The sequence below is a fragment of the Cebidichthys violaceus genome, unplaced genomic scaffold (genome assembly GCF_023349555.1).
Source record: "Cebidichthys violaceus isolate CVI_PGR_0920_01 unplaced genomic scaffold, fCebVio1.0.p SCAF_5, whole genome shotgun sequence".
Taxonomy (NCBI): Eukaryota; Metazoa; Chordata; class Actinopteri; order Perciformes; family Stichaeidae; genus Cebidichthys; species Cebidichthys violaceus.
The window spans coordinates 15,875,792-15,902,634 of NW_027176705.1; the positions used below are offsets into that span (position 1 = coordinate 15,875,792).

Sequence of the window (26,843 nt, forward strand, 5' to 3'; positions counted from 1 at the left end):
GGAAACAACATAGACCAGTCCTAAAGAATCTGAGAGATGAGTCATAATTAGCCTGTTTATTCTAAATGCTGCTGGTGAGCTATTTGAACTGGCTGATCTTTTGAACAATGATTCCTATTGGACTGTCACTTTCCTTAAGTAAGACATCCATGACCCTTTGACCCCCAACCCCCATACCCTCCAGATAGAAACACACACACACACACGCACACACACCAAAACTGAAAGGAAATGGAACTCTGCCAGTGCTCTTGAATATTTTTTTCTTCTTGTATTAACGTATTGATTTATTTCACTGCTTTATAACCCTTTATCTCTGTGGGGAAACAACTGCATTCCTCTAGAGACGGCTCACAAGACAGGGGAGTAGAATAATGCATTTATGCTACACAGAATACAGTTATCTTTTCTATTTTTTTCTCATGACTTACTGGAGGCCTTTAGATATTCACATAAAACAAGAAATAAAAACCTCCTTTGTTGATTTGGTCACAACTCATAACCATGTGAAACTAAAGATGATGGGTTACAAGTAGACATTTCTTTGTTTTTAAGGGGTCAAAAAAGACGACTACGCTATTTAAAGCTAGTAGCTACCATGGTGGCCTTGAGCTTGGGTCTCAAACATTTAGAGGATGTAAACAAATGTTTAATCATGTGAATGCATATCAAACATATTCAACAACCGTTGTTTGTTGAACTTACAGTAAAAAGTCGCATATTTACACATGAAAGGCTGCAGACAGAGCGATCAATGACAAGGCATAGAAAATATACATAGTTGGTTATTGTGCAGTCCCTCTATGTCGTAGCAATGAACACAAAATGCTGGAGATGTAAAACATCTACAAAACAACCCCTACTAAAACCTGAGTTTCACATTAAAGCAAGACGGGTTCAAGTATCAACTTGTCACGACTACAGGAGAGCAACAGTGTGAAATGCAGCTACAACACACATGATTTGGTTTGAAAAGGGTTCTGAAATGTTCAGAAAATGAGTATTAATTAAAACAGATTAATACTTTGAGACTTGCTAATAATTACTCAGACACAATATTGTCCTGCATGTAGTTATTTGATGGTACATACAAAAAATATTTCAGGCAAAAAAAACAAACAACGTGATTACACTTACGCTTGATACAATTTGTTACAGTACAAAATGATATCAAAAAACAACCTTTTGGATTGACTTCATACAAAACAGTTTACCCATCATGTACTCTCTCTTCAAAGTTCTGTACAGCACTTAAACTAGACAGTTGTCTCTAATTTATTGCAAGACTTACAGTATTCCAGTCATTTTATGGGTAAATCTAGTGTGACTGTCCAAGCATTATACAATCATGTAGCCACATCAGTGCTCAAGTTGAAACTGTTCAGCTCGAATGTCTTCCAGCACACGAAACAGACTCAAATAGAAGAGAAATAAGTCTTAACTAACTGATTTTCAAGGTTTTCTTCGTAGATAAGATATCCATCGTTTAAGTGGTTCTCGCTCCGTTAACTTATTTTATGATCTTTGTCAAAAAAGTGTTTCAGGACCGGAATTAAGAACACTTCTCCTTCACATAGCTGGGGCACTGCTGTTGTTTAGTGTCCGTTAGTAATCATGCTCACCACTTCATATATCCACTGGTTTGCATTAACACAATTTTGAAAGATTGTAAAAGACGTAACCATTCAGAAACTGAATTGCATTGTTAGAAATGATGCAGCGAGACATTCACTGCCTGTACTAACTTTTCCAATCTTGAGTAGAAATTCTGACTCGGGAAAACATTTTTTAGACAGCTGGATATCTGAAAAAAACGAAGCTGCAAAGCCTACAGCGTGTCTGGTAAATTAAAGTTTGTTAAAGTCTGTTCACAATAAGGCAAAAAGACACCAACATAGACAAATGCTGAGATTTCTGATACTAATTACACGTATGCAAGTGATGGATTCATGTACTGTGTGTCTGTTTTCACAAAAGAGAGTGCCTTCATCCTCTATTGTTTGGTCTGTTTCAGCTTCTCGATGTGATGACAGAGTTTGAGCGCCGGGCCCAGCTTCAGTCCCATGTACTTCATAATGACATCACTGCGCAGCAGCATCAGAGCTCTGCCATCAATCTCCTGCAGAGAGAGGAGCATGCTGTCGTTACAAACACTTCCTGTGTGGACAATTCCATCAAAATGACTACGACTTGATTAACATGCTGAATGGTGGAGGTCTGATCGACCTTGAGCAGAGAGACTAAAAGCTCAGGTGGAGTTTATTTACCCACGATACAAAACAGTGAATGAAAACTGGTGTGGTCTGTTGACGTTTAACAAGAACGAAGAGGACAGTTAAAATGAAATACTCACGTGTTTTCTGAACAGTTCCACGTGCGGGCCGAGAGTTTGGGGGTCCGCCTCTTGGACGAACCGCATGACCTCATCAACTGACCAGGAGGAGGCGTCGTTGGCTGAACCCTCCTTGTCCTGTTTCAGGTGGTCTGAGCCTGTTGTTGAGCTGGCTGCTGTAGAGAGTGAGTGTGTGCAAGAGAGAGGACAACCAAATCAAACGAATACCGTTATCAAATAGTCCACCTTCTGCTTATGATTAAAAACATATCTTTTAATTTTGTACCAAAAATTAGGCCAAATTAAAAATATATGGGGGAAGTCCCATTTTAATTAGGATGAGCTGCTCAAAAATGCACCATTTGGTTAGAAAATGTTCAACTGGAGGGTGGTGCTCTGTTAGAGGAAGGGATCACCATCCTCTTCTAGAATTAAGTTTGGAGCAGGGGGGCACAAGTCAAAATAATACAATCTTAAAATACAAACATAACAATATTCGGCAGTGTAAAAGTATTTACACCCCCTACCCTCCACTCGTCTGGGCGGACACATCTGGCCGAGTTCAGTCGGGTTGGAGCTGACACGTCGTAGAGGTGGCGGCGTGTGTGTGTGTCCGGGGTAATATGGCCGCTCCTTCTTTGTTGCTCTGTAGTCCGATGCGGTGTGAGGGGGGCGGGTGATGGGAGTGGGATCCTTTGTGGAATCGTCGTTGGACAGGCCGTTCTCAGGCTGGGACAGTGGTTCTGTTTCAAGAGAGGTTGAGAGATGCTGTTAGTACTGTGTGAACACAAACAGAAAACGTGTTAGCTTATCAATAGAAGACTCTTTTATCTGCATTTAGATCAAAATCTGCACAAAGTACACCAGAAAGTAGGGAGCAATCTTTAAAAATCAAATCAAATCAATCCAGATCCGCACAAAAATTAACCAATTTGTACTAAGACATTATATCTTTGACATAAACAAAAATAATGTAATTTGTTTCATGATGTTATTGCTCATAGTAAGTGAGCCCACAGCGAACTCCTCTACCCTTCCCTCTTTCTTAATGTTTTTGCTCTTCACTTTCTCCCGTTACAGTTACTGCGTCCATCCACACATTTGCCCACCTGACTTGGTCCTGTTGTAGAAGCGTGTGTTGTTGCTGAAGGGGCTGAATGGCTGCGAGCTGAACAGGCTGTCACTCTCCAGATGTTGGCACATGTTCTCCAGGAACCGCAGCACGGAAGACGTACTGGAGGCGGAGGGCAGCTTCACGTAGCGGATACCGTGCTCTGACCGCACTGGGGGGTACAACACAAACAGCTTTTAGTCTGTGTGTTCACACTCTCTCTCACACACACACACACACACACACACACACACACACACACTGTATGCATTCAAAGCTTAAGAAAAACAGCAGATGGTTTAGGGTTACCACCCTCCCTTTATAAGCACAAACCCACTTTTTTGTCCCATCCCACACTGCAATAACCCCCGCCCCCCCCTCCCAAATACCCAAGCCAAGCCTGCACAAATCCACAAATTAAAACCCCCCCTCCACACCCAACCTCACCCGCCTTCCCAATCCGGGCCCCCAAGGGAGACCCAATCCCAGCATCCCAAACCAGGTTAGACGCACATGTCATTTCTGATTACAGACACAGTGCTCACATCAGCTGCTGCCACAGGCACTGTCTTTTATTCCTCCTCTCTTTCCCCTGTCACACACACACACACACACACACACACACACACACACACACACATGACCCATGAGTGTGTGCTTAAACCAATTTCACCTGCTGATTACCTATCCAGGCTGTATAAATTAGAATTTATCTGGCACTGCATTTCAACAAGTGAATTTTGAAGGAATAGTGCAATGTTTGCTTTCTTCTTTCAAGAGTTAGATAAGGAGATTGACTCTGCTGCCAGCAGCTAGTTAGCTTAGCATAAAGACTCGGAAACTGGTGGAAACATCTAGCCTGTTAAGCTCTGTCTAAAGGAAACAAAATCTGCCTACCAGCACCTCTAAAGCTCGCTAATTAGCACAATATCTCAATTGATTATCTGTATTAAAAAAATATTTTAAATGACAAATTATGACTATTTCTTGGCAACCAGCAGACTTCAGGATGTTACTGCTCACGGCCAAGAAATAGTCGAAATTCGGCGTCAAAGCTCATTGAGACAATGGAATGCCGGAATAAAAGAAAAGTCCCTCTTTCACACCCTTTTGTGTTTTTTACTTAAATATTAACTAAAAGTTATTGTCAGGCAATCAAAAGCAAAATGAACCAAAACTGACATTCCTAGTTAGGGTGCATACCACATGGGCGCACATGCCCTGAGCAGAGAGTCCCAGGTTCTGTTCTCTGCTGGCTGGACCAGCTGCTTCCTGACATTCACTTACTTCACTTTCCCCACTATTCTGGTCTCTTTCCACTGCGGCGGTCAAATAAAGGCCTAAAAGGCCTAAGAAATAATCTTTAAAAATGTTATGCTAAACCAAGCTACTGTACAAGTCTTGGCAAGAAAGCAAATAAGCAAATTTCCCAAAATGCTGCGTATGTATCTATGTGGTCCAACTTCCACTGTAGTAGTTTTGAAACAATATGTCGATTAACAAACTAATAACAACTTTTGTGAACAGTTCAATTATTTAAGCGAAATGCCCAACATTTTCTGTTCACTGCATTTACCTCTGATGACCTCTCCTCCTGTGTGGGACTGGCTCTGTAGGAACGACAGCATCACGGAGGGCTGGTAGGTACAGTCCACGCAGGCTTGGACGGCCTGCTGAAGCACAGCGTTGACCGGAGCGGGTCCGAAGTGGTCCGGGAGCTGCTGCACTAGCTTTCTGTCAAGGCGCGGGCCATAGTCACCGTGCTTGTTTACATAGACACACACTGGAATGACACAAAAGAGACGGAAAACATGAACCAAGCTAAACGTTGTTGGATTGTTTCTGTTGAAATCCAGCTAGAATTGAACCACACGGAGTCAGTTGTATCTGTTATCCTATTTACCTGTACAAACTACATTTGAGCCGTTGCTCTGGTTGTTGTCTGCTGGGACGTGTCCGGAGCTCAGTCTGGTCTCTGGAGGTGGAACTGTAACTGCTGGTGTCCCCAGAGATTGCACCACCTGGGGCTTCTTCTGGAGCAAAAAAAAACAAAACAAACCCTTTCTCATTAACTCTCTGTAACCTACAAAGGCTGTTAGTTAATGATTTGTTAAAGGTGTATTTGAACTCTTTCACTGCTCCACGTGAACTGCACTGCAGCACATAAAGCAGCTCCAAAAGCAAAGCTGCTCTCCTCATTTATCGTGAGTAAACATCCTCAAACTCCTCCCTCCCTTAAACGCTCCACCTCTGACCTTGTCTCCTCTTTATCAAAATCATTTCTGCCATAATACTTATAAACATAAAATGACAGGGTCGCTGGACCGCAGCATAACAGATTACAGCTCTTGTGACATCTCACCTTAATCTTAGGCTTGGGCCCTCTCTTCTTGTGTGGTCTGGGGGCCAGTTGAGCCTCAGAGCTCGTTCTGGCAGGGCTCTGTGACGCTCCATTTGATGCTGCTGCCGCCGCGGCCTCGGCCGCCGCCTTCAACAAAGCGATGGTCTGGGATTTGGGACGACGACCTCGGACACCCTTGCGCACAGGCAGGGGTGGCAAGGGGTTGGGCAGTCGGTATGAGGTCTGCATGGAGGAGGAGGAGGAGTTGGAAGAGGAGCGACGTGCCGTGAGGGAGGCCGAGGTGGAAGAAACGGGAGCGAGGAGCGCACTAGGGAGGGTAACTGGAGAAAGTGGGATATGAGAGGGAGAAAGATATTGTTATTCTTTGTGTGATGCACATGCTAAATTGCATTGTACTAAAATAACCCGCAGAGGAGATTTGTTTTTGTTTTTTCAGAGTCCTCTGAGATTGGCAGGTCCTTTGTATTTAGCCCCTCCTTACAATGAAATCAGAGTCAAAAGTCACAAACCCCCAGAGACCCGCCTGCGGGACGATTCCTAAAGCCGTCTGCTTCGAGCAACACGACAAAAATAGTGATTATGGTGATACGATTTTAAATCTGTTCAATATAAGGCACTAGATATAAGAGGCTAGTGTCAGTTGGGAGTTAAACAAATCTGATGACAATATATCAGCTAATGCTAGTTTTTTTAACACAAACATATAACATTATATCTTATTAAGAATTTTTTTGTATTTGGTTATTAAAGAGTTGTGAGCTAGATGATTGGGGGATGAGCATAACGGTACATTTTCAATTAGTACATTTTACTGGAAAAGGAATAAGTAAATACAATAAATTATATTGAAGTTAAGAGATATAATGCAGCCAATAAAACATAAAAAAAAACAACAACTAAGGTAAACTATAGCGGGCTATAATAAACATGAAATGAAGAAGACTATGGTGCGAGTAAATCAGTACGATGACTGGATGTTTTGAAGGCTAAAATAGCGCGTTACTAATTCATCTGAATGTAGTTAAGCTTCATCCTCTAAGCAACAGAATGGACTTACTCAAAGTGCCTTTTCAAAAACGTGATTTTGGCACTGTACTAACATTTGTTATTACTCATCAGCCGATCATCTACACACAGACACGGATACTGGAGTGTACACAGTATATTAACAGATTTAGAGTGAAAATATTACAAATGGATTATTAGAAATACCATACTGGCCTATTCATAAATGTAAACAACTCACATATGTGAGTGTTTTTAAATAGGTGCTTTGGTTGGACCAAACATGGGTTTGTATATATGTGAGCTTTAAAGTCCCGAGAAGTTCTTTGTGCTGACTGTGGCAAATGTTTCCATGGAAACTGTCAAATTTGAAAGCTTCCAATGGTGGATAATTACTTTTCTGGATAATAATTTTCTGGTATAACAATTAGACTCTACAGTACACTTCTGTTAAAATCCAGCATCCTGGTGGCCTTAGTGTGCCAATCATGTTATCATAATGTCCCAGGTTCAAGTCTAGCTTCGCTGCATGCAATCCCTCCTCCTCCTACTGTCCACTATGCCAATAACAAAAAACAAAGCAACCTGCTTGAAGGCGCTCCACGGATCACAGAAACCCTCCAACTTAAAAGTCTTTCCTCAAGAAAGAAATACTATTACAAAACGCCAATCAGCTTATGTTTAGAAATAAAAAAGAAAGTGACAATAATGTCAGAAAAGGCAGAATATAGTTAGAAAGAGAAAAAAAAGCAGTGGCACCACTGTCTTTATTAGCTCTGAGCGTGACTCTGTTATATGATCACATAATCATCACAGTAGATGTTTGAAAAAAGAAGAGCACAAATGAGAGAGAGAGAGAGAGAGAGAGAGAGAGAGAGAGAGAGAGAAAGAGAGAGAGAGAGAGAGATAGATAACCATCTCCTGTTTCAATACCAACGTATTGCTTGGTTAGAGCAGGGGCCTGAGAGTGCATGCGGAGGCTCTCATGGGGCCGAGGCTTTCATTAGAGCCTGCTTGACTGACGCGATATGGAGAGACTATGGAAGGTTTACAGTATTCTCTGAGGGGCCGGCCGGGGCACCCTGAAAGCTGCTTAATTGGGAAATGAGAGAAAGTGGGCACAGAATAGAGCAGTGTTTTGTTTCAGAGGGTGAGGTCTCACTCGCTCACCAGGAGTGGTCACACAAAGCGTGCTCACAGAGGAACAGAAACACCAACCTGCAGTGCACGCAGCGGCACGCTCATTCACACCGAGCTAGAAGCCATAAGCCCTACAAAGGCAGATCAAAATTTGTTTGCAGGGTACCAATCAGTATCAGCCGGTTTTGATTTACCATGGGAAATGTGAGTTGGGGGGGGCTTCCTCTGATCTTTCCCTGTTGTAAAAAGGAAAATCTAATCCATTCACATTATGTGACAGACACCAAAGCAACATGTGCCATTTCCACACGTGCGATTAATGTCACACTCTACCATTTACTTTATTTTTTTTAAAAAGTCTAATCACCTCTGCATTTTTTACTGCAACTTTCAACGGAAATCGGCTTATTTTCGTTGAATGCATATTTCGGAATGCACTTCATTGCACAGTGGCTGACAGCGTCATATATATTCTGTATCTGCTTGTTCAAGCGCTTCAGCGAAGAGGGGAAGTGATATTTACACTGAGAGAAATACTCAAACCTAAGCCTCTGTGGTTTTCATGGCCGCACCATTTCATCAAATGGATATATTCTAAATGTCTTGCATCATTTCCCCAAAACACAGTGTGACATATCTGTTATTTATGGGATCGTGTTTGGCTGCACAGACTAAATAACTGCTTGTATGAAATGGGTTAAAGTACAGGTACATTTTGCTGCAATGTCAGCTCCTAACATTTATACTTCACATGTTGTTTTAAGACCAACTGTCAAAAACTTAAATATTCCTTTCAAAATTATATAAAACAGAGAAAAGTAGCAAATCTTCACATTTAAGAAGCTGGGACCAGCAAATGTGTTTTGCTAGAATTAGACAATTTTGCAAAGCAATTTTTAATTGACTAATAAATGAATTAACAGCTCAGCTCTATATGCTTATGTGTTTGTATATATTTCCTTCCTAATGCAGGCAGCCATTGTTTCCCATTCATGTCTGCACTAAATGCAAATCAACAGTAACCAATTTCTGCCGGATGTGGTAGAAAAGATCTGAATTTGTAAAACACAGCAGCATGGTTGCACAATGATTAGATGTGATGTCAGATGTGATTTGTAGCATGGCTAAAATATGCAAAACCATTCATGTAAACAAGTGTACTATATTGTACAAATCTAAATCTGCTTAAAAATTACAAAAAAAGGAAAACAAATATTATTATTAGTCCAACAAAAAAAACAAAAAAAATGTTGAGCATGGCATCCCGAGCATGGAAACGCTGCAACAAAACAGACATATGGTACTGATCATGACTATAATTCCAACTCGACCCGTTGACCCGTGTAAGCCACAGCTCGAGGAAACGTGCGAGTGTGTGAGTGTACACGCACGCACGAGAACGGGGTCGCTGAGAAGTGTGTCCGCTGTCTGGGGGTGGGGGGAGGGGCTCCAAAAAAAGTTGCCTCTCATCTAATTACAACCACCCCCTACACACACACACACACACACACACACACACACACACACACACAGTGATTCTGAAGCCGTATGGAACTCATGAAGTGCAGATTCAGGTGTGTGTGAGACTGTGTGCAGAGAGGGGGAACTAACTCAAGTAGCTTCATGTCACAAAGTAAAAACACAACAACGTGTTTCTGCACAAACTCTTCGGCATGGCACACAAACAACACGGCACACACACTCATGTTCTAGCGAGACGTGTGTGGACGATCACTTCTGAGCTGATCGTTTAAGTTCACGTAATAAAAAAAGAAGAGTTAGTGCGCTGAAAACAGTCGATATTCACTAACCCTTGCATGAGCCTTTTGCTAAGTAATTCCTGATGCTTTACACACGCACACTCAAACACGTATGATCAGAAACACATGGAGCTCCAAACATAATTAGAGCCAAAAATACTGTTAGGTCTGCAGACTTTAAATCTTTCTGACTGGCAAAAGCCACTAGTCTCTTACAATGAATGTGACCGAATGAAAGTCATTCTAAAAAGTCTCCGTGCCAAACAAAGAACACAGTGTCAAACTGGAGCTTTAATCATTAACACCAGGGTGGGAAACTGCTACACATGTGAGATGACATGTAACTTTCTTCTGAACGGCAGATTTAAGCTTTCACTTCCCTTTTTTATGTTTTACCAAGACACTAGCACAAAGGCAAGTATGAGTTATTTTAATAAATAATCCTTTCTATTTGCTATTCGAGGACAGAATTATCAAATCAGACACAACTAAAACTTCCTGATTTGACTGAATGCCTTTTGATTTGTGCAGTACTCATTGATATTGATGTGTTACATTCTAGGGAATTTTAAGTGGAAATAAGAATCATATAATGCTTAAAAAGAAACAGAAATACTTCAACACAAAATATTGTTTAGTAAAAAAAAAACATGTTATTGCTACTTGAATGTGCCTGCACTTCACTTCAGCATATTGCAACTGGTAGATCTAATCATAACACATCCTTTAAAACACAATCCAGGGGGAAATAAGTAACGGCAATGTCAACTGTAAGCCTCACGAGAAGTTTCGTTCTTTAATTTTTGTAAAAAAAAAAAAAAAAAACAAACTACTTGGTAAACATATCAAACTCACCAGGAAATCCCCTCCAACAATGCAGAACTTCACTGCTACAGTTGTGGCTTGTGTAGTCGTAGTAGTAATACTAGTAGTGGAGGTAGCGGCAGTAATAGTAGTAGTAATGTCCGTAACAATACTATTTCCTCAGTACAGTCGCTTCCTTGTTCTCTCTTAGAAGAAACTCTGTCTTTTATCTGGTTGTTGGCGTTTCCTCTCTCTGACAATGTTTTTCCTCTTCCTGACTTCCTCTAAAATACTCTCCTCATCTGCACTTCATTGTCTATCTTCTGTGTCTCTATCAGTTGCTTTCTTAGTTCTCTCCGTGAGTCTCTCCCCTCTCTTTTCTCCCGGCAGTAGTCCACAACAAAGCCCACGCTGCTGCTGCTGCTGCTGCTGCTGGTTGAAGCCGCTGCAAAGCTTCCCTCCCAATGAATGAGCAGGACAAGGAGGGGAGGGGAGGGGGGTATTAAATTTGCATAGGGGCTAGGGAGGGGTAGAGTGAGGGAAGGAAGAGTCTGTGGGTGTGGTGGGTAGCGTGTGTGTGTGTGTGTGTGTGTGTGGGGGGGGGGGGGTTTGAGCCCTTTATTCATGTTATCTGCAGGCCATATCGACAGTCTACATCAGTCACCTGCTTCTCAGCAAGCCCCTGGGGGAGGGAGAGATGACGGGGGAGAGGGGTTCACGGTGGGGCTCCAACAGCGGATGGGGGATGGGGGGGGGAGGTAAAAGGTTAGACTGGATCAGAAGAGTCCTGATTGAAACGGGCGAAAAGGGGCAAACTCCTGGAGTTGGTGCACACATCAGCAAGCTTTCCCTCAACACTTACACACACACACACACACACACACACACACACACACACACACACACACACACACACACACACACACACACACACAGTCTCTCAGCCCAGAAGAAGTGTAACCCTAGACTATTCAGACATTCCCTGATGAAAGATGGCCAGGTCCAGCTCCAGGAAACAGTTGCCCTGTCGGATATCACCCAGGCTCTGGAACAATGTGGAGCGGAGCAGTCAGAGGAAGCCTGCATGGGAAAAGTCCCTTCAGTCGAAAAGTTCTTAATCTGCTTCTAAACAGACAAACTAGCTTTAATGTTCTCAAGAATGAAACTATTTTGCTATGTAATTGTGTGTACAGCATGGTGCTTCTTTATTAGATATGGCTTACAAATATATATATATATATATATTTATTTGACTTTGCTTGCGTTCAAAATGTATCTTCACGTCTCCTCTTGTCTGGACAGCAACCGAGAATTTGTTAAGTCTGTGAGTTCCAAATCACACTGATGGTTGATGATTTCAAAACTAAAAGAAGAGCTAGAAAGTTACACTAAAAGAATGTTACACTAAAATAATGCACTGATATTTGTTTTTGTATTTCTAATACTAATACCTGAGTAAATTGTGTAAAAAAAATCCTCATTTACCACTTTGTTTCTGTCTACACGAATCAAGTATTTAGTAAATTAAATTGCAGGTCTACAAGTTCATTATTGCCCAAATATAGAACATAAAGGAAACAAAATATTATTTTGCCTTAAATAGTAAAAACAACTATCGTGTGTCTGTATCTGCTAAAATACAGACATGCTCTGTTATTCTATGCATTATTCAGAAAGCACCATTCTGCATTCTGACCCAGTTTAATATCAACATAGACAAAGGCAGATCACACAAAATGTAAAAAAAAAAAAAAAAAACTATTTTGCCTGATGATGTCCTGTACAAAAATGGGAAAATAATTAGACATCCAATCCTCTGTTACTTCTTAGAAAAACGTGTCACAGGTTCACAGCAGGACAATTTTGATGAAAGCTAATTAGAAATTAGGAGTCTCTCACTCCTTCTCTCACATGTGCAGCTAATTATCACCTCATTAACACATCAGCCAAGCCCTACTTATTCACTTACTCCCATACAAACATAGCTGTCTGCTGATTAACATTATCCTGCTGGTTATTTTTCTATATACCTACAAACTCCACCCACACAAAGAGTTAATCTGTCTACTAAGTAAGCCTCTCTGTAAGCAGAGAGCAGAGGCTGGCTTCACAAAGATAGACTTGGACTATGTGGCTCAAATCAAACTACTGGTCAAACTTCAGGTAGACGTATAAATTCAAAGCTCTCTAGTTCTGGACTTAAGTACAACTAATTTGCCAAAAATTCTGAGTAAGTCAAAACTTTTTTATAAAAAAAACCTGACAAACTGCATCAAACCACTCGGCTTTGTTCACTCCAGCAGAAAAAAAATGTTGTCTTTTTGAAAAATTCAACAGTTACAAGGGCGTTTTACTGGGAAAATTCAGCGGAGACTGTAACAATACTAACATCTTCCAGTCATAGAAACTCTCAGTGCAGCGCAGACCTGCAGCAGAGCTGAGCTGCTGTGGCTTCTGTTTACTCATCGGTATAAGATTCAGGTCTAAAAACAGGCTACTGATCTCTTTAAATAGTCTTTCTTATTTAGGTAGATTTAGTTAGAGATAGCCAAGATAAGCTTAGGTTTAAAATAAGTCAGTCTTTATTCTCATGAAACGGTCACCTAACTCTGGCTCACTTACAGTTTCACTGTTGATTGGTGTGCATTGTCCCTGCAAAATAAATATCGGGACGTCACATCATGACAGCTCCCTTTACACACATGGATTAGCATTTTGCAGCCAGGCAGTCTTGTATGGGCCTACATCGGAAGCAGACATCATCGTCTCTCTGGTGTATCGATACATAAACCTGACTGCCTCACTGCCCTGAGGACGGAGAACACGTAACTGCTGCCATCAATCAACAAAGTGGAGGAAACGCAAACAAACACACACACACACACACACAGGAACACACACTTCCCATTAATCAAGAAAGGTTGTTGGTCTGGGTTATTCAAAGCCCCATGTTTCCTGACCAGAGGACACCAACAGCAGGGTACAGAGGAGGAAGCTGCTGGATGGGAGCTAATGTAACGTAACAGCAAACATGAGGATGGTTGATGTTCACTGAGACATTTCTCAAAGTGATCTTGATGGATAGCAAACGTCTAAATATATAAAAAGAGCCAAACTTTGAACATTAAGCTTAAGCATTAGTGCAAATCACATCTTGATATAGTCCTGTAACCACTGAGCGTAATTATCGTATAATTACACCCTGGTTGATAATTAATAGTTCAGTACTGCCTTCACGCTAATATTATCAACCAAAGCTGTAATTTGTCAGACACATAGAGGGAATGTTTTGCCTGGCGTCTCTGGAAAAATTAAGAGTGTATAAAAAAAGAAACAGAAGGATTATCTGAAGGGGCCTCAGCACATTTGATACATCTTGAAACGGCGACAGCAGAGAAAAACACCTGCAAATGAGTTATAATATTTACATTTAAGATGAACAAATATGAATCAAAAGTATAGGTGGGAATAGGTAAACTGAGAAGTTACAGCCTCACCATGTCATGTAGGATGATGGCAGCTCCAGCTCGTCTTATGATTGTGTAGCATTTGTTTTTATCACCTGTTTGCTAATTTTACTCAAAAATATTGTATTTTTTCTGTCTATATTACAGTATGTATCTTCAGTATTGTTATCTGTGTTTGGTATTGTTTTTATTGTGTTCTCTGCAACCTTTTTATCCTGCATCCTGGCCAGGTATGCCTTGCAAAAGAGGTTTCCAACCGAAATAAGCCTTTAAGATATTAAAAAAATATTGTGTTTTTTTTTGGGGGGGGGGTTTATATTTTTTTTATAGAATCAGACATCTGAGGTTTCAAGCTGTTTCTCACTTGTAACAGTTACAGTTACAACCTGCCTATAAGCTGCAAAAAATCAAAAAGCTGCAACGCCTAAGATTAATAAGAGCTGACTATTAAAACATAAACAGAACTGAAAAAAGATACATGAAATCATGAACCTATGTTGATACTTTTCCTCTTTATCTAGACAGACTGTTTTCCAGACAACCACATATTTCTACAGAAGGTCACAAAACGGAGGCCGTTTTCAGTTAAATGAAATGACGTGCAAACACAAAGGATTGTAGCCAGAAATGTGTTGTTTCTGGACGTACATGACTAAATCTGTATCTCTGTGGGAAAATCAGTGATTGCCGTTTTGCTCCAACTGCCAAGCTGCCTTGCCACATCTTTCAAAAGTCGTTCAAAAAAAGCAAAACGGAGCTAAAAACAGCCCGAACAATCACACGTTTAAAAACTGCCTGTGGTTATGTAAAGCAGCGGATTAATATATACGAGAGACAGGCCAGAAACTGGAATCTGTTCCAGCAGACTCGCTGAATCTTCAGAGAACTCTGCAGCCTCAGTGTGGAGGTCAGAGCTGCGGGTCACAACCCCGCCAACAAAGACAACCAAGTCAAACCAAAACAGACAGAGGAAAACAAAACATACAGAGGAGATTCACAAATGAAAAATCTGACCTCAACATTCCACAACTGACTTGGTTCTTCATTTAAAAACTTGTTTCAGTGGAAACCAGTGCCTCCAAAACGTCACACAATGGCAGCATCTTCAAGTATTTATCCTGTTACCATGATAAAGGAACTAACACTTTACTAGACAATTACACCGCCCATCATACGCCGGTATTTCATGATACTATACAATTAGTTTTAATAATTGCTATCAATTAATTCACCTAACAATACATCCATGAAATCAACCAAAACATTTTCCTTCTTTGTAAGATTTCAGAAACATGTAATGTTATTGATTACAATTATCAATCTCAATTAATCTAATTTTCATCAACTTGATTTCACTGCTATTTCATTTTATAGCAGTAATTTGCTCCCTATTCTGCTCAACACACTGCCGGTGTCTGCCTAATAAGATTCACTTTTATGTTTAGCAGACACATCAACTGAATCAGTAATTATAATCCAACAATATGTCGTACACTGAAATAGGTAATTCTGACTCATGCCTATACTTATTCATATCAGTGACATTTTGATTGCACTTGTATTGGGTATTTATACACCGCGGTATTGCTACCGTGACTTCATTGACAGATCTGAGTCACAATTTGCCACATATTTAGTCAAATGCTAGCAGGGAAGCAAATTCTGATCAACTGTTTGAGACACATTGATGTCAAGTATTAAACTTAACCCATTTCAGGGACAACGACAGACTCAAGAAGCTCTGAACAAGGCCTCTCTGTCTTGATAATGGCCGAGAAATATGACACCCAGTACCGGGCATGATTAAGTGAGAGCACCGAACAACCAACAGCTGAAGTCAACTCTGCAGGTATGCTGAGCTGTCCGTTACAGCATTGCTTCTCAAATGGGGGCACATTAACACCTAGGGGTACTTTTGGAGTGCTGCAGGGAGGTACGGTAGATTTCATTCACCTTTTCAAGACTCCACTACTGTAACTCCCTCCTCTCTGGCATCAACCAAAACTCACTCTCTCTCTTAAAGAACGTATGGGTGTGGCCCTAAAACATATAGAGGAAATGTTGACCCCCTATGAGCCAGCTCGCAGCCTTAGATTCTCAGGTGGGGCCCTTCTGGCTGTTCGAAAGTCGAGGCTGAAAACTAAAGGTGTGCTTTTTCCATCAGGGCCCCTCGGCTTTGGAACGACCTGCCTGAAGAGATGAGGCTCGCAGAATCAGTGATCTCTTTTAAATCACTTCTTAGGACACATTTTTACAGACTGGCTGTTATGTGATGTCGTCGCTTTACTGTTTTATTTTTATTTGTTGAATTTACAATTTCATTTTATTTATTTTATTTATTTTATTTATTTTATTTATTTTATTTATTTTATTTTAGAGGGTTTAACTCTTGCTTTTGTTGCTTTGTCTGTCAACGCACTTTGAAAGGTGCTATATAAATAAAGTTATTATTATTATTTAAAAATGTTAATTAAACATTTTTTAATCATGCATAATTCCTGAATTCCTGAAATTATAATAAGGATACTATAATTAGTACAATACATTTTTTTATTTAAGTTTTCTTTTTTCAATGCAATCGTTAGCTGACGTAAACTGGTTTGGTTTTGGTTTTCAAATAAAAATGTTTTGCGCTGGTCAGGGGGTACTTGGCTGGTTAAATATTTCAAAGGGGGTCCATTATTGAAAACCACTGCATTTGGCACAACTATGTTCTCAGCATGTAATGATGAAGCAGACACATCTGAATTTATGCTATGCTGCCCTCTAGTGGTGAGAATCACATAATCTAATTTAAAGATCTCTGATAAAACACATGTGCACCCTCAAAACAAGGACCCCCGAATACATCATTGTGAGAAAGTAGCTTACAATTGGCCTGAATGTCTTACATCCTATAATGGAAATCTGTTGTATCAATTCAAATTCATTCATCTATTGTTATTGAGGCACAACATTGCACAAAAGATATGAAGTTCACACTTTCCAGATGACACATTGCACACACTACATGACAATAAAACGTAACAATCAAAGCGGCACTTACAGAAATTTCCAGGCGGCTGCAAGCTGTGTTTGGTCAGGGCACACCAGCCGACGGGGAAGATGTCTCTGGAGTCGAAGAGGCACCAATAGTCAAAGGCGCCTCGCCAGCCGTCAAACATGACGAAAATCTCCTGACCCCTGACCTCTCCAACTGTGGCGGGACAAATCAGGTAAGGGTTCTTTCTGTCCACCGCTTCCAGCTTCATACCAGGCTGGAAGTAGTTTTTTGCTGGGCTGGCTGGTTCCTGAACAAACACACACACACACACACACACACACACACACACACACACACACATACAGATACGTACACATAGTCAAGCAAATTAATACTGTACAATCACAGAATCGCTCTTTGTATTTTGCAAGTCTTTGAAGATGCTTACTAATGAATATACACAACTTTAATCATATTTCATTGAAACAAAACCCCGCTAACCCACAGTGCAGTAATAAAAACGATATGTATTGACTGGCATGCTGCAGTGTCTGATCCAGTGTAAATGACATAAGAGTGTCTCTCCCTTGTGCCTGTGCTGATTACTGCAATAGAAACAGTAGGAAAAGTTGAAACTACCATTACATGTTAAGTCAAGATTTATAGTTGTATCAATTATGATCCCAAGCGTATTGACAACAATCTGCTTTTATTAGTTGGTTTAAATGTTTGAGATTATGTGGGGGGGGGGGGGGGGTTGCACTGTTTTAATCAATTAATAGCTGTAGTTCTTAACATTGACTGTGAGAGGATTAGGACACCTGGAAAAAATAGGCCCCATTTAATACTGTCACTGTCACTCTTTTTTCTCATGAAACGAGGAGAAAACTGACAACAGATCTGTCAATTCATTCTGACAACTTCAAAGGTTGGTCAGCTATACAGTAAAACAGAAAGTACTGTAAAGTATTTTGTCCAGTCGTCGTTACCTTTTTAAAAGCAGAGGCAGGGGCCATCTCTGCTCCGCTCAGCGTCCTTAGGAGGAACATCGGCCACGACGAAGCATTCATCCTGAAACCTAAACACAAGGTCAGATTTATTAAATTGCAGACGGAGGTTGGTGTTGTCAATGAGCAGGACGTTCTCATGTCAATGCCGGATTTACATATGATTTTTGCATCCGTGTGATTTGTTTGGTATTTGCTTAGCATCTTGCAAAGCTAAATGGTCAACTGGCTCTCCAAACTGGGAAAACAGGCGTCAATGGGCACAACACCGGCATTATTTGAATCGCCGACAAAATCAGAGACGATCAAAGATCTGGACCCAAGGTGAACAGGTGCAACACAACAACCTTTGACTTGTCTTAGTAGGAAAATCATAGCATTACTAACGACATTATCGATGGCTGTGTTCTATTCAAGTGTCCAAGCAAACCATGGCAGTGTGACAGCGAGCCAACATTACCAGGACGCTGAAATTGAAGCAGCTAAATGGAATTCATTTATTTTAATTATTAATTATACATTTTTACCTACTGTGACATGTCAAAAAGGTCAGTCTCTACACACCCACACAGTCCTGAAAAGAGATCTCATCAGTGAAACCTGAGTGAGTGGGTGTGAGTGTGTAGGGGCTTTAAGATTCAAATGATGTCATCACAATATTATATCTTTAATTCGCTGTAGGCTTCCTCAAGTGTTAGTGTAGGAAATACATTGCAGAATGTGTGCACTTATCTACAAGAGGGAAATGTTCTGTGTCTTAACAGCAAGTTTAGCGCTTTGTTTTATCGCACTTCAGTGAGTTTCACCTTCTCTTCTCATTCTGGTCTTTTCCCTGGAAGGCACAGAGAGCTTTTTATTCAAGAGAGACCTTGTGACTTCTTGGTCTTTCTACAATTGCAGGAAGGTTTGGGTATTTCCATGTCTGATGTGTTGCAATAAAATGCTTAAAGACAGTCCCAGAAAGTGTGGTCCTTGTTAACCCACTGCATATCTATGACATTATGAATAACAAATTAGTTTGAGACAATTATTTACATATTTCATCTCTTAAACAAATGTCATGTAAAACAACAGACAAATATCTGTTGACTCACCCAGCGGGGGCTGCAGCATGTCTCCGTTCCTCTCGCAGGTTCCTATTGGTTGGATGTCTAATGAGTCGACCAGTCTCCAGAAGTCGTTGGTGTTGTCACTTCCATCCAGGCGCAGGCGGAGACGAGTACCCATCATGCCCATCACCGTTGCAATGCACACAGAGTTTGAGTTGCGAGGGTCCCGCGCCTCAAGTTTCATACCTGCTTTAAAGTCATTGGAGGGAGGGACTCTGGACTGCAGAGGGACACACAGGGACCTTCAGTCATTATCATGTATTGTGAGGACATTTATGACTGGAAGACCTATAAAAAAATAGAAAACTGAAAATTTAAATCTTGGGTCATAAATATATACTTTCACTTAAAAAAATGACCAAATCGTTTTTATTGTAAAGCTGGGCGCTGACAGGAGTAAATCAACCGTTTGTTTGGGACTATTTTCCACCATGGCTTTACAGCACCAGCTTATTTGACTATATATATAAAAATAAGCTTCCATGCCCATGTTCTCCATAATGATGAAACATGTCCCTCACAACAACGGAACGGCTCATTGATGTGTTTTTAGTTTTTGGACAGCTGTATGGCACAGAGGAATATCAGGCTTTATCTCCACAGACGTTAGTTGGAATGTATGTATTGTTGATTTTGGTCATTGTTGACAGTAAGAAAAATATAGAATATCATTAGACTTATCCTTAAAACAACACCTTTAACTAAACAACCCCTACTTACGAAACATTAGACATGCTTGTCCTGACTCTGGTTCACGGCAGACTGTATCTAACATTGACAATATTACACAAATACAAACATTTGAAGAAAAAAAAAAACTTAAAGGGAATGAATGACATGGGACCCTAAAAGGCACCTTAATAATGATTACCTGTTTGAATGAAGTAGGCGATGCTGCAGTGGAGGACGTTTGTCTCAGATAGTCTTCCCACCTGAACGGTTCTAACAACAAAAACAACCAACTGATTAATTAAATATTGGTGTAACAGAAAACACATTTTAGAGGGAATGTCATTGACCATTTTTGATAAAAGGTCTGATTTGCCATTTTATTAAACCAATAATAACTTTGTTGGCCACTTGAGGGCAGCGGAAACAAACCGAATACAACAGTGACCTGACTTTAAGCTAACGTTAGCCTTGACGTTTATGTGGAGAACGTTCTAGCTAATAGTTCCAGCAGTTAATCTAGTTACGTTATTTACGGAGCAACATTAGCATTCATTTGGACTCATGTTTTGGCCCCTGGAACATACAGTTACGTTTTTAACTATTTTATGTGTCTCTACTGTGGTCTACTGATGGGAATCCGCTAGATAGCTAGACGCTTGCTAAAGTTTGACGCTCGCTGCTGCATCTTCTTCAGTTTCAAGTGTTGACAGTTGGATCTGTTAGCTCATCTCTTCTACCCTGGTTTTATATAGCATATAATTAATCATTAAAAAAAACACAAAAAACAATGTTTTTAATAGCTTCAGTGTATTGTGATTTAGTTACTCCATATCAATACCACAATACATCAATCTACTAACTTTTACCAGCTTACTACACTGGACACCAGTGGTGGAAGAAGTAGCCTAGTAGAAATAACCGTCTAAAAATACTTCAGTAAAGTAAAGTATTTAGTAAATTACTAAATACTTTAGTCAAAGTCCTAAATTCAAAATGTTACTAAAGTACAAACTTAAAGAATCAAAAATAAATTTTCTCATGATGCAGAATGTCTCCTTTCAAAGTGTTATATTATTATAGAATATTATATTATTTGTTTTTTCACACTAACAAATACATGTAAGAGCATGTTGATGTGAAGTTTTAGATACTTTGTATATTACTAAATAAATAAGTGGATACTACCGTACTGTCATAGAAGCATAACATATCTTATGTCATAGTAGAGAGTAACTAGTAACTAGAAGGGTCAAATAAATGTAGTGGAGTAAAAGTACAAGTATGTCAAACTTGTAATTAAGTAATAGATGTACTTAGTTACATTCAATCACTGCTTGACATATAGTGAACATATCTTAATATTGGATTTTAGTGCGTCTTCTATTTTATAATATTGTTTTCATGATTTTTTCTTTTTCAATAGCTTCCATGTAATGTAACCCTGAAACAATAAATCAATTTCAAAAACACATACTACACTGGACACATACGGCATGGAAGCTATTGAAAAATTGCTTAATCAATCGATAACATTTTTTATTTTTGAACGAGCACATAAATGTATAGACCTTGGCCAGTAACCAAACTACTACTACTACTACTGCTACTACTAAAACTACACACAGACGTATTAAAGTAAATCATAAATATATCAGACCTAATTTTTTTGGATGTTCAATGGATTGCAGCGAGAGAGAAAAATGCCCATTTTATGCTTATTTATACCACAGCTGCTAAATCTGCACAGTTCAGGAAGTTGAGAAGAAATATGCAATTAAATGATGCTGAGGTGAAGGTAATCTCTGGGGATAACCCTAACCCAGAAATGACTGAAAAATAGATTACTGATCACTGTTAATACAAGTACTGATACAGAGTGGCTGGATTATTTCTTAAAAAGCTAATAACTAAAAAGAATTCTGACTGTTAATGAAAGGATCAACAATGAAGAGGAAAAAAACCAGAGATCAGAGATGCCAACCATTCGATTTGTTGAGGGCAGATCCTGCTGTGATGCTGCTTTGTCTCTCTTTCTCCTCTTTTTGATCTGAAATCAAAAGATGATTGAACTGCTCAACAGAATGTGGGAGCTGCTGAAATACAGACTGTAATTAATGTGAGAACGAAGGCATAAAACCTGCGATTGGAATAGCTCTGAGAAAAAGGTGAACACCCAAAAATTCAAATTATGTGTTTTTTTTTTAAAAATCTTTCTGTGTTTGTTTTATGATCAAACTAGCGTTTAGGCCTATTAATACATGTGAGAATCAGCCTTAAGTACGACAGTGACAGTACACTGTGGAGGCCTACCTCTGTGTGGCGTTCGGCCCATGATGACCAAAGTGAAACGTGCGGCTGGAGTCAGACAGAACGTTACCTACACAGACACTGGAGAGGAGACAGAAACGGTCCAAAAACGTCAAAATACCAGAATGCACAGACCCAATGTAATGCATGCTGTGGGATGGTGGGTACTGTTGTTTCATGTGATATTCCACAGCATTGCAGGTAAAATGAAGAACAGGGTCTTTAGATTCAGAACTCGAATACACATCTTTGACACACATCACCATTAAGATTATGAACTTACATGCAAAAGTCATTCTGTATTCTCCCCCTAGCTTTGCATCAGCTTCTTGTGTGCCAAATACTTCTTTTTAAAATACTACTGTTGGTTTATAAAGCACTGAATGTTTTTGGGCTAAAATAAATGTATGATCTGCTGCTCCACTATGAATCATCCAGACTTCTCAGATGGTCTGTCCATAGAGTCTAATCCAGGGCTGGACATCTAATCCGAATGATATACTAGTGCAATATCCAAATCGCAGGAGGCGCAATATTTGTTATAGGCAAAACATGTGTCAAAATATACCATTCTGATTTAGTTTTGTGGTAATGCAGAGATGTCCCGTATTCTACAAACTTGAGAAAGAAATCTCTGTTTCTGTTCTCTGTTTCCACATTTTTATATCATAGAATAATGATGCAAACATGATCCTTCCCTCCAGTGGGTGAATCATATCGCAATTGTAATATCAGTCAAAGTAGTCGCTCCTATTTTTTTATATTTTGGAAAATATTTTGTTCAAAATTGTTCAGCCCTCGTCTCAACTAAACACAGAGAAGTTTTTATCCAACACATAGTATATGGAACAAACTAGAGAGATGTGCTCAAACTCTGGGCTCTTACAAATCAAAGCTTAAGACTTTTCAGTTTGCCGCAGCATTTCGTTAAAATTAAATTTAGTACCAGTTATTGCACTGTAACTATAGTGTAATTGATATGCTCCTGTTTAGTCTTATAGCTTATTCGTATCTTCTATTTAATGTTACTCTTTTGAAACCTATTCAATAATGTATTTTTTATATTGTCTTGTGTTTCTTATCTTGTCTAATCCCATTTTTAAGTCTTAAAGCACTTTGAGTTGCCTTGTTGTTGAAAGGTGCTTAACAAATAAACAGGCCTTGCCTTTTTTTTCTATACAGCAAACAGTGGTCATATAGTTTTGTTTTAAAAGGTCAAGTCTGGTGATATTTTTCTTATTGTCAACAAATCCAATCAAAAGACCAAGACCAACAATGAGTGTTTGGCCAAAGCCATCGTTGTTGCTCACAAACGATTAAAGACACAATGAGCCACACTGCTGAACGTACGTGTTCCATCGTTAGCATTAACACACTCCCACACCCACACACACACACACACACACACACACACACACACACACACACACACACAGTTTTGTTTAATTCGACTCAGTCCCACATACACCATGCTAAATATTCCCTAGAGCACCAAATGTGTATCATTCCAGAGCTGAAAATAGTCTCCAACAAATGCATTTCACAGTGTCCAGCTGTGAAAATAGCTTCTAAATACATCTAAATAACATCTAAACACTCTGTTTTGCCACAGATTTCATTCTGTGGTTGTCAAATGAAATAGTCATTCATATTTTTCTGATTGCATTACCGTCATCCTTCCTGTGATATCTAATCTTATACTCACAACTTGGATATAAACACATGATATTCTATAATTATGGAAACTCTGCACATCAAAAGTAGAACAGCCATAGGATGCATTAAATCTCAATAAGAGCATCTTATCCTATTAATAAATAATATAGATAAATAATGATCCCACTGCATATACACATTTGAATGAAGTGGTTCAAAGTCCACGAGTTTGCAGCTTTGCTACACAGCTAACGTTTACTCCTGCTGCGCTGTACAAATTATTAATAGAATAAAATAGTTACCACACTGTTTACGCTGAAATTCTGGCCTGAACATTGAGGTTCACAAACCCTCCGAGCATGGTCCCACTCCCTGCCAAGTCCGCACATAGTGATGGCTCAAAACTGAAGCAGAAAAATAACCCAAAGTACCAGAGCATCAAAAAAAAGGGAAAGTGATGCACTCTAAAGTAAATCCAGAAATTCAAAGGTTAAAATCCATCCAGAAGCCAGACATTGTCTGCTTCTCCATGTGCTTGAAAATCTCAGCATCTGCAAAGCATTGTGGCTGACCCTCCCTCTGAAGACCCCTCTCTGTCTCTGCAGTGAATCCCATTGAGTGGGAAGAAGCCATAAAGATTCCAAGCTGCCATAAAAAGCCATTAAGACGTGTGGATGCGGGACGTCTGCTGGCCGACATGAAAAGGATTCTCTGCTCTCCGCTCAGCTGCAGACTGCTTCAGTGTTTGCACTGGTCTGCCTGTCTCGCTCAAGAGGGTCAGACAAAAAACCGCCCAGCAGACCAGGAAGCACTTCATTTTTACAACCCCCATTTGCCACTAAGGCACTCACTTATCTGGGATCAGTGTAATGTTAAAGATAATGCTTTCTGTCAAAGTGTTACTGATTGTAGATTTTCTCTGTAGTGGGAAAAGATTTGGGTGAAACTTTATACTTTACTCAAAGATGTTTTGTATCATGTTAAATTTGAATAACAATAAAGTATTCATACTGCATTATGAAGCATTTTACTTTTTTTATATTTGATGCTCACACAAAACAATGTTAATTTATTGTGTTACTTCACCAATTTGTACATTTCACCTGAAGTTAGGTGAAAGACATAATGTGATAATGTTATACAGTATGAGGGCTGTAACTAATGAGTTATTCCATTAAGAATCAAATAACTAATAATGATTACTTTTACAATGAATTCATTAATTGATCAAGTCTAAATATCAGAAATCTGTGAAAAACGCCCATTTGCAAGCAGAGCCCAAGGTGACAGATTCCAATTCCATGCCTCCTACCATCAACAGCCCAAAAATAAAATTTAAAAAATATTATATATAAAATAAATGTTCCTTTTTTTTATGTCAAGTTCAAAACTTCAAAATATTCACAAACATTCACATAAGACAAAGAAAATCAGCAAATCTGGATCAAACAGTTGATTAACTGATTAGTTGATGGACAGAAAAATGACTTTACAACTATTTCGTTAATTAATTAATTAATAATACCAGATACCTAAATGGAACATATTTGCTGGTTCAAGCCTCTCCATAGTTTTTTGCTGCATTTCTTTGCTTTATGTGACTGTCAACATCTTTAGGTTTTGGGAAATTGTTAAGACATTTTATAGACAAAAAATATGAATCGATTAATTGAGAAATTGGAAGATTAACTAATAACAAGTGAAAACTTGGAAGAAGGTAATATCTGACGTTCTTGCTTTAAAAATGGCAAAAAATAAAAATGTATCTATTACCAAATTTACAATGATATGAAGCAGAGGAAAGCAGCAAATGCTGACATTTAAGCAGCATGTTTTTGCTTGATGATGAACTTAAATAATAATCGGTCGTCAAAATAGTTGTTGACTGATTAACCAGCCAGTCGTTTAAGCGCTACATGCTACTGCATTATGTTTGCAATTAATTTAAATCATGACGACTTAAGAGAGTTCAAAGTGAGTCTATGTGGGTTTACCCATTAGCTCATCTTTGAGGTGAAATATATATTTTGAACTATAGGCAACAATGAGATCAACCTTCAAAACCAGACCGAACCCCGTCCTCACTGCACATCCTGGTGGTTTCTCTCAGTCATTTCGGAGACAGAAGGGTAACCGGATCACGTTACTGCCGGGAGGCTGAAGAGTGTGATCCGCTGCAGGGCGTCACCTCCAGGGTGCTAACTTAAGATCAAGCCTATCTAAACAAAAACCCCAAAAGTATTTTTTCAATAAGACAGCTGTTGATGCAGACATTTAGGTTACAGCACACCTCTGTGGCACGTGTTTGTTTGATTGATAAATCATTTCTTTATTTATTTTTTTCGCGTGCAGGATTTAGGCTCGGAGGGGGAACCACTGAATCAGCAGAAGATGAAATGAAATCTGAAAAGAAAACTCCGTGACGCATTTTCATTTGCGTTATGGTCACAGTCTGTGGGCGGGACAGTGGTGATCATATATCGGGGCTACACAAACACCGCTAACGTTACATTACAACAACGGGCGCGATAACACGAGGCTGCAGCATCATAAAGGAGTTGTTATAGCTGCAGTGTAACCATCTGCAGGAATCCAGTAAACAGAACGCGATGAGGGGGAGGAGGGGGGTCAATGTAGCTACTGTACGCACCAAGCTCTCCGCCTGCACAGAATACAGTATAAACACGCTCTGCAAACCCACCGCTGCAGGGTCAAACAGCAGGAAATGAGCGCCACGCCTGATCGCAAACGAGAGAGAAACCCGTCACCGGCAGCACGCGAGACTAATAATGAGACACGAGCCGTATACCAACCGTTTGAACCGGGTATTTTGATGGGAGATTCCTCACTTTCTATCAGATGCAAGCCGCCATATTCGCTGCAGCTCCGCGCATGTCCACCACGCAGTGCTGTAATTCATGTTTTTCCACTGGAGGTTGAACAAAAAAAAATACAATCAGACAGAGGAGTGGGGAATTATTAATTAGTCGTTGAACTGAGACGGATATTGTTTCATGTTGGGTTGTTATAATAAACTGCATGTGGTGTGGGAACGAAAACAGAAACACTGAATGTGTTGTTTCCTGTTTTTCATGGTGATGAGAACGACTCAGGAGAGACACAACTGC

At 39.8% G+C, this 26,843-nt stretch overlaps 1 protein-coding gene across 2 annotated transcripts; it reads right to left on the reverse strand.

Annotated features, from left to right (window-relative positions):
- Nucleotides 1-177: 177 nt before the first annotated feature.
- Nucleotides 178-26,588, reverse strand: scml2 (Scm polycomb group protein like 2). Of its 2 annotated transcripts, none has more exons than XM_068731034.1 (14): nucleotides 26,529-26,588; nucleotides 22,063-22,140; nucleotides 21,734-21,799; nucleotides 19,952-20,022; nucleotides 19,066-19,300; nucleotides 17,954-18,042; nucleotides 17,028-17,271; nucleotides 5,806-6,125; nucleotides 5,347-5,473; nucleotides 5,020-5,226; nucleotides 3,442-3,615; nucleotides 2,860-3,075; nucleotides 2,354-2,508; nucleotides 178-2,119 (listed from the first exon to the last, which is right to left on the reverse strand). In XM_068731034.1, exons 2-14 carry the CDS (start codon nucleotides 22,082-22,084, stop codon nucleotides 1,994-1,996), a joined length of 2,052 nt encoding a protein of 683 aa, XP_068587135.1. In that variant the 5' UTR covers nucleotides 22,085-22,140; nucleotides 26,529-26,588; the 3' UTR covers nucleotides 178-1,993. The 2 variants fall into 2 exon arrangements, with proteins under 2 accessions (XP_068587135.1, XP_068587134.1); XM_068731033.1 differs by having other exon boundaries at nucleotides 5,347-5,476.
- Nucleotides 26,589-26,843: the final 255 nt, after the last annotated feature.